The 9053-nt window shown below is 44.6% G+C and overlaps 1 protein-coding gene across 2 annotated transcripts; it reads left to right on the top strand.

The window, feature by feature from the left end:
- Positions 1-110: 110 nt before the first annotated feature.
- Positions 111-8576, top strand: znf341 (zinc finger protein 341). 2 transcript variants are annotated; one of them, XM_086276344.1, is made up of 16 exons: positions 111-485; positions 1088-1198; positions 2322-2512; positions 2794-2943; positions 3031-3357; positions 3443-3626; positions 3766-3859; positions 3941-4031; positions 4111-4276; positions 5576-5793; positions 5914-6122; positions 6431-6527; positions 6721-6853; positions 7309-7420; positions 7512-7582; positions 7712-8576. In XM_086276344.1, exons 1-16 carry the CDS (start codon positions 455-457, stop codon positions 8251-8253), a joined length of 2727 nt encoding a protein of 908 aa, XP_086132470.1. In that variant the 5' UTR covers positions 111-454; the 3' UTR covers positions 8254-8576. The 2 variants fall into 2 exon arrangements, with proteins under 2 accessions (XP_086132470.1, XP_086132471.1); XM_086276345.1 differs by having other exon boundaries at positions 3769-3859.
- The last annotated feature ends 477 nt before the right edge of the window (positions 8577-9053 follow it).

Here is a 9053-nt window from a genome sequence, read left to right on the forward strand (position 1 = left end):
CGGGGCGGGGCCGAGGAGCTCTGATTGGCAGAAGCGGGTGTCTGTCACGTCACGAACGCAGATAAATCGATGAGAAGCGCGTTCGCGGAACTTGGAAAATAAAGCATTTTATTTTAGTTGAAGCAAATATATTTAGTTTATTAGGCTGATGTCAAGCAAGTTGTTTGTAATTAATATAAATTTACATTTTTGTTGTTGTCGGAGTAAAAAAAAAAACTATTAACCGCAGTTCTTCTTGCCGGTCTCGCGTTCGAGAAGAGTTTCTCACAAATAATAATACTACTACTACTACTACTACTAATAATAATAATAATAATAATAACAACAACAATAATAATAACATTAATAATAATAAAACATGTCTGGGTGAAAGCGATTTTCCTTAGTTAAGCAGTTACCTCAAGAGGCAGCCATAAGTAATCGAGCGCCTACCACCCAGTAGGAGTGCTACAAGATGGCGCAGGCAATATTTGAGGTGCTGGAAGGTATGAGTATTTATTTATTTGCAGCGTAATTACAGTTACCCAAAACGTTTGCTCCTACTTTAGATATTTCACTGATGTAGGCCCATTCGGAAACGCAGAAAAATAACGTAAATCCACGTACAAGCCTCTGGTTTTGTTTCAATCAGGAAAACAGCACATAGGAAGGACTCTGTATGAATGTAAACAAACAAAGTGATTAAACACTTTTTCGACCTAACGGACAGCTTATTATTAATCGTAGTCATCGTATTGCAGTCAGATGGTAAATGTATTTACATTTCAGGGTGATTTTCTTTCCTTCAGGCCCTCTTAATGACAAGACTTTGTAATATTACTGGACTAACAGCCTGTTTGTTGTAAATGGATTATTACTGTTTTTGTTATTGTAAGTGAGTACAGTATCAGGAGATTACTGTACGCAGATTTGAAGTGGATGTAGAGATATCCTTATCGAAAGCTGTTAGTCTTCCACACTAATATTGCTTCTGATCACAGTTGATTAGATAAAACTACTAATTCATGTTTAGACATTTCAGTAAGTCATGCATCAGACTAAAATGGATCTTTGCAGCAGGTGAATTCTTCTTCTTCTTACTCTTCAGGCATGGACAATCAGACAGTGCTGGCAGTCCAGTCACTGCTAGACAGCCAAGGAGGTGTTCCTGACCCAAACAACCAAAACGTCTCTGGGACGCCAACAATCCAGTCTATGGGTATGTAATAGCATGCACAGCTGTGGGACAGGCTGTGTCATTGTCCTGTTATTCTTTTATGTCAAGAGACATGTCATCCATCCATCCATTTTCTGACGCCTATCTGGGTCTGGGTTTTTGGGCAGAAGGAGAGATGCCCGCCCATCTCTTCTAGCTAATCCAGGAGGACACCAAGACATTCCTAAGCCAGCTGAGATATTTCTCTTCATTCTGTCCTGGATTTTGCCCAGTTCATTCTAAAGGGAGGATGTGTCGGAAAAATCCCTCAGGTAGCAGGTACTTTTGCCAGAATCACCTCAACTGGCTCCTTTCAGTGTGGAAGAGGATCAGACAAAGGGCAATTCAGAAAACCCCAATACCAAGAACTAAAAATAGAGAACAGTTTACCCTGCCTAGGAGAGGGTTACCAAGGCCCAACCATGGAGTCAGACATGTGGCTTGAGGCAGAGCGCCTGGTGGTCAGGCCTTATCCACGGGGCCTGTCCAGGCATAGCCAGAATGAGCAACAATGAGCCCACCACAAACAAAAGGTACCACAGGGGTTCGGTGCCTTGTGGATTGGGTGGCGGTCAGTGACCCTGGTGGTTGGATTCAGTTTAATTTGATTAATCATCGCAGAGACCAAGGTTCTTGAAAAGTCTTGTCGTCAGATCAGCTTATTAAGTAAATGTCAGTTAAAACAATGTAAGTAGTTTATAAGCACATGTTTTTCATCCTGATGTTATTGCAGCTCATATTTGTGTCACATAACAAAAACCTTACACAAAAAGAAGAATCTAGAGGCAAGAATTTGACACGTTATTACGGTTGTGTTATTAGTTAGTTAGCTATTAGCTGGTTCATCAAACCAAAATGAGGTCCTCGTGACAGACTCGACTGCTAGTTTAATTTATCTGGTGGTGCACACTTTTTGCTGTGAAATGATGTCATCGTGTGCAGTCTTTGAAAAATACTTTTCCGCTAAAATAGCTATTAAAGCCAAGTGCATCACTGCAAAAACATTAAAGGATGAATATCACCACCCATTAAATGTCCAAAAGTGCATTAAGATCCTCAAAATTGACTCATGTGTGTCTTTTTTTCCCCCGTCTGCTGTTTCTTGCTGCCTAAAACCTTTATACAGACGACGAAGACGTGTTCCTGTGTGGGAAGTGTAAAAAACAGTTCAACTCTTTGCCTGCTTTCATGACGCACAAGAGGGAGCAGTGCCAGTCTAGCACCCCTTCTCTGTCCACAGTGTCCTTGGCCTCCACCAATGCTTACACGCCTGTCCCGTCTATTAGTTCGGTACCGCAGACTCCTGCCAACAGACAGGTGAGGAAAGCAAAAGGGCAATTTATCTGTGGGGGTGATAAATAACTTGCTCGGTTTAATAAGTTAGTTGTGCAGAGTGCAGAGCTTAAAGCAGTAATAAAACTGATAAGAAATGTAAGGAGAAGTGGGAAAGAGGTAATGGTCTGAGGTAAAGCTGACCTGATGGTAAAAGTATTTTATAAATACGTTATATAAGAGGCCAGGACTGTAAAGGAAAAAAGATTTTGTTATAATGATTCAAAAAGCAGCTGATGTGACTGTTTAACTTGGCACTCACACAGGTGTCCACCTACATCACAGTCCCTCCCTCCCCTTTGACGCACACTCTGGTCCAAGGCAACGTGCTCGTCAGCGATGACATCCTCATGTCTGCCATCTCAGCCTTCACCTCCATCGACCAGCCCATGGCCCCCATGCAGACTCCCATACAGGTACTGTTTGCTTCCTTCTCTCTTTCACGCCCAGCATTTGAATTTATTACATCCTGTCACCAAATCTGTGCGCTTCCTTTATGACAGAGTAACCTGAGCATGCACACAGCCGGTGTGTCCTACTTACAGCACCATCACCACCACCTCCATCACCTTCATCAACCGCAGCAGCAGCCCCCGCAGCAGCAGCAGCAACAACAACAACAACAACAGCAGCAGCAGCAGCCGCCCTCCCATCCCCTGCCACCTGCACAGCCCACCCAGCAGACACTCACTTCCCAGGTCCCGGCGAGCCACAGCAACTCAGTGGTGCAGGTGTACAGCACTCTGCCCCACATGGTCGGAGGTGGAGGGGGTGGCGGGGGTGGAGCTGAGATCCACACACTGGGTTTGCAGCCTTTCCATCCTGTGCAAGTGAGTGAGGCTTGCTGTTTGGTTGCCGTCGCAGTGGTTAAAATGATACGTTTCCAGTTTCTGTGACCATGCGTGTCTTCCTCAGGTGCCCAGTCAGGGTGTGGAGAGTCATTCGTTCACAACCCCTCCCGTGTACAGCCCCGGGAAGCAGGGCACCAAAACCAAGACCTGCAGCATCACTGCCAGCATGGCGGAGCTGGGTGACTTTGAAAAGGTTATCGTTCCCAAGCGACCGAGGAACTGTAAAAAAAGCTCAGATGGAGTCGCAGGTATGTGTGGAAAAAGATTACATTTGTAGGCTACAGTTTTTATCTAATGGAACTGTAGAAGACAACATGATGGATGTTTATATAAACTGTATTAACTGTTTATATAAACTGTATTAATTGTCTGAATTGGACTCCTCAGCAGAGCAGCTCAAGGGAAAAGGTCCGAAGCTCAAATGTAACTTCTGTGACAAAGTCTTCTCGAAAAACTTTGATCTCCAGCAGCACATTAGGAGGTGAGTTGCTTTCCAGGATGTAGAATCGACCAACTTTAAAGCTGAAATAAAGGATTCATTAAAACAATTTCCCTCTTGCAGCCACACGGGAGAGAAACCGTTTCAGTGCATCGTCTGTGGCCGAGCCTTCGCGCAGAAGTCCAATGTGAAGAAACACATGCAGACACACAAGGTGCTGTGATATAGAGGTATCTGCATGATGTATTTAAATTTTAATCAACACACTAACAACAGCTGTCTTTATCTTACAGGTGTGGCCTATGAGCGTGGCCAGCACTGTGTCTAGACTACCAATCACAGTAAAGGTGGTACCAGTGCCCCCCAGTGAGGAAGAAGAAGGCGGGGAACAGCAGCAGGAAAGTGAGCGGGATGAGGACGGGATGCAGGAAACACAAACAGAGGAGCCAACGCAAGCAGGTACCGTCTGTTAAATAACACACTGTGAAAAACACACTGCAAGCAGAGCCCGGTGTAGATCCAGAACCCACTGAAGAGACTAAGGCCCAGTTTACTTACACATTGTCAGTACAAAACTGGGCTTGTTTTACTCTCCCTTTATGTATTTTTGGGAGTTTACTAACATTTGCTAACTGTGCTTATATCTGACGCAGAACAAAAGCATGTTTTTGCATTTGATATTAAATGAACTGACTGCACCTGTGTTTAGAAAGCAGCACAGCTTTTGTAAATCATCTGTAAAACTAACCACACATATGAGCGCTTTTTGGAGATTGTACTTGCATGGTATTTTGTCACGTTTAGTTAATCTTGCCGTATATGCCCTGTCTGACCTGGGAATACTTCAGGATCTCCCAAGAGGAACTAGAAAATGTTGCTGACGACAAAGACATCTGGGACACTTTGCCACTGCGACCTGATTTCCAGATAAGCACGAGTTAATCAATGGATTTCAAAAAGTTTGCTTAAAATGTTATTCAGAACATCAACAATTGAAACTCAGGAGAAAAGGGCTATGTAAAGTTAGAAGTAACGATCAGCTACAACACGAGACAATTTTAAAAGTAAAGTAAAAAATGTACCTGATTTAAATTTGGTCAAACTTCTCTTCGAGATTGCATCCTCGCACACTTCTGGACTGTTTCCAGTCTCACAGGAAGTCCTGTTCTGACCCTTTGTACCACTGACTTCCTGTGTCGAACCAACCTGACTGTCATGTTGAGACCAAACTGCAGTTTTTCACAGGGTCCAAGCCCAGATGTGGTGCTCCAGGTCAGGACCATGACCAGGCACAGACACTTTACCACCTCAGGTCCTGTGATAAAGTTCTACTGTTTAATATTGTGACATCTAAGTAGGAGCTTTCTAGGCAAACGCTCTGAACTCCTGGAGCAAAGCAGTCAGCTCAGTACTACTCAGCACATTTGCCTCCTTTGTAGTCCTCGCCAAAATGACAGCTGATAGGTCTGACGCTGACACTGCCTGACACCAAGTCAGAGTGAATGAGCGAGCCAGAAATAGCAGCATCAGTGAAATCATTCCAGTGATTCTAAGGACATAACGTTGAATGTGACAGCAGCCAGATTTAAATCAGGCGGGCAGATTGCTGCTGTGTCCCTCAGCTGTAGAGGTGTGGCGGTGTTCCTCAAGAAGTCTGTTTTTGTCAGTAACAGTGACTGTCACTGATAAATCAGCCTCTACTGTCTTTTCATTGTTATGGTTTCTTGACACATGTGGACACTCACTGCTTGACTGCAGAAGCACCTGGGGAGCTGGAGGAGAGAGTGGCCGAGGTTCGGGCTGATCCAGAGGGCAGCCAAGTGGAGGATGTGCAGAGCAGGCAGAACCAGCAGTGCCCGGCTCAGACCAAACAGATCGTGGTGATAGACAGCTCCTACCAGTGCCAGTTCTGCGCCAGCAGGTTTAAGACCTACTTCCAGCTCAAGTCCCACCTGACCCAACACAAGGGGGAGCAGGTGAGTCATAAAGACATGATGGGTACACATTAGAAAACTGTGCTGATGAGTTGGATTGACTGAAAACGTCCAGACACACACGGGGTTAGTCACTCGGACTTTGTGACTGTTTTCCTGCAGGTTTATAAGTGTGTGTTAAAATCATGCTCCCAGACCTTCCAGATTCTGGATCAGTTTTTGGAACACATCCGGACGCACCAGGAGCAACTGACCTACCGCTGCCACCTGTGCAGCAAGGTGTTCCCCTCGCTCTTTGAGCTGGGACTCCACCAGTACTCCCATTCCCTCTGCCCGCAGCAAAATACACGCAAGGAGGCCACCGTGTACAGGTCAGCTCAAGCACTTATCCTCGAGTGGAAGGAGTAGAGAGAAGAAGTTTGGAGAGGTGGAGAGAGTCTGCTTGCATAAATCCCATAACACATATGTCATATTCCTTTGTTGCATAGTTTGTCTTGAGCAGGTCTCACGTTCACTGTTCTGCTGCTGTAAATAATCACTTGTACTTTTGCCTGTAGCAAAAATTATATATCACGTCTTACTCTGAACTGCATGTCTACTAGTCATTTCTACAGTTGTCAGACTGAATGCGCTTCTTCATAGGATTTGTTAACAGTGACAGTTTACGTTTTTCCTTCAGATGTGTGAAATGCCAAAGCCGATATTCTACGCAAGAAGCGTTAGAGCAACACCTGCTAACTGCATCGCACAGCTTTCCCTGCCCACACTGTCAAAAGGTACACTATGACACACCCGACGTTTCACCTTTTATTCACTGTGTATGCACATGTTAAAGTAGGCTTCAGATTCCCTGTGCCTAATGCAACTTGGCTTGAATGGTTTAGTTCATGAACATAGGTTTGAGCTGTTTGAGGCGTTTTGTTTCCCGTGTCAGTTCAGTCTCTGACTCACGCCCTTTGCGACCATCAGGTCTTCCCATGTGAAAGATACTTCAGACGCCACCTCCCCACTCACGGCGTTGGCGGCAGGTTCAAGTGTCAGATCTGCAAGAAGGCCTTTAAGACGGAGCACTACCTCAAACTGCACACACGGATTCACTCAGGTTATCTTTTCATCTGTTTGGCTATGTTGTATGACCTCATGCACCGCAGACTATATGCAAAACATGCACAGTTTCCCTTCTGTTCAGTTATTATGAAGGAGGTATTTATTAATGTCAGAGGAAATTAGGTGGTCACAGTTGCTCCAAGTGACTAAGAACAGCAACTATTAATACAATGTATTACAATGTTACAAAATAGCTCTAATATATACAGATACATACAATGGAAGACTATGGGACTGGAATAACAGGACAGACTAGAGCAGACAACAGACAGGTAACGATTAAGTCAAGGCTGCATGACAAGAAGGTGCTGAGAGGGGTGGGTTGTAAGGTGGTCTGCAGATGTGCAGTGACTCTAGACTGGTTTTAGCATCTCATGAGATGTGAACACCCGATTTTGTTCGCTGTGCATACAGCTTAGGCGTAAGTTTAATGCTGATTCCATTTTCTAGGTGAAAAGCCATATAAATGTTCCCTCTGTGAGGCGACGTTCAACAGGAAAGACAAAGTGAAGCGACACATGCTCATTCATGAACCCTTTAAGAAATACAAGTGTCCTTTCAGGTGAGACCTTTAAGTGGGAAAGCCCTGTTCTCTTCTGTTTGTTTTTCCTTTTCTAAAAGTTATTCACTCTTGTTTTTCTCATTTTCATCAGGACACATGTCGGTTGCACCAAAGAATTCAACAGACCAGACAAACTCAAGGCCCACATCCTGTCACACTCTGGTGAGTGGATAACACCAAGAATATTTTTGAGGAAAAAGATGAAGAAGCACTGTTAGGGATCTTCTGTATTCCAGATACAGTATGTATATGCGAATATTTTAATGCATCATCACATGAACTTTTTTCCAGGTATCAAGCCCTACAAGTGTCTGTTCTGTCAGAAGGCGTTCAGCCGCAGGGCTCACATGCTCGAGCATCAGCAGTCCCACACTGATAACTACCGCTTCCGTTGCTCCACCTGCAACAAGGGCTTCACCAGGCAGAGCTATTACAGAGATCACAAATGTCCTGCCGCAGGAAATGAGCTGGAAGCAGAAATGGGGACGGGAGAAATGGAGGGAGACGAGGTAGAGGAGGCTGAGGAGAAGGACGGAGAGGATGAGCAGAGAAGAAACGGGTTTACGAGAAAAGCAAAAAGGACGGAGACAGGGGGAGATGATGGAGCGGTGGGCAATGGCATAAATGGCATCCAGCAGCAAGTGGAAACACATGGGGAGGCGGGAGAGGAGAGAAGGAATGATGAGGGCTGTCAGGCTGTGCTGTCCATCAGCACCATCGAAAGGCAGACAAAGGGAGAAGAGGAGGAGGATGACGGGGTGAATCATGGTGGAGGAGGACTGGAGCAGATTTCAAGCGATGACCAAAACTGTTTGCAGCAGCCATGTTTGTAGTCCTAATGCCAAGTCCGAATGTTTCCAGGACCAGTCGACAAGCTTTGTTATCCTTTTTTTTTATTATTTAAACCACACATTTACATAACATTATTTGTTTTAAATTAAAACGTCATTTAAATTATTACACTGGATTAACAGGAACTGGAAGATTTGAAGGATCTGTTGGATCTATGATGCCCAGTGGAAAGTTTCTAAATTCTTGTATTATGTGCAAGTTCAAACCACGCCGGCTCCGTCACAACATAATCTCAAGCCTTTGCCAAAATGTTCTGTTTTCATGTCATTTCATGTAACGACAAATAAAATTACTTTAAGGTTTGTACGTGACTCAAAGTGTAATTGTGTCTATTTAAATGCATGTTAGTGCATGTTTTAGTGCAGGTGCCACCAAAGCTGCTGACGTTATAATGGTTTCAGTTTTGGCTTTGGTTGGGTCACTCAGCGAGTCTGAGAAGCATTTCAAAGCAGCTCTGGGGGAAAGGGGAACTTCTGGGGAACTCCTCATCAATGCACTCAAGAGTATTTTGGTAGGCTGGCCACTGCTGGGATGGGTCACCACACTTCCAGGTTTTCTGTTTGGGTAATGGGTCTTATCGTGGCTCACTAGAGTCCCAAAGCCTTAGAAATGCCTTTCTTTTACCTGCTTCACTTACCTCTTGGTCTAGATCATAGGTGTCAAACTCTGGCCCGCGGGCCATATTTGGCCCGCAGCCTAATTACATTTGGCCCGCGAAGCCATACCAAATTATTATTAGAGCTGGCCTACTGGTATTATACAGCTAATATATATTGTTTAG

This window comes from Aulonocara sp. 'chitande type north' Nkhata Bay, linkage group LG20 (assembly GCF_057382095.1).
Source record: "Aulonocara sp. 'chitande type north' Nkhata Bay isolate Kocher_YH1m ecotype deep benthic linkage group LG20, A_spYH_male_GT1.1, whole genome shotgun sequence".
In the NCBI taxonomy this organism is placed as follows: domain Eukaryota; kingdom Metazoa; phylum Chordata; class Actinopteri; order Cichliformes; family Cichlidae; genus Aulonocara; species Aulonocara sp. 'chitande type north' Nkhata Bay.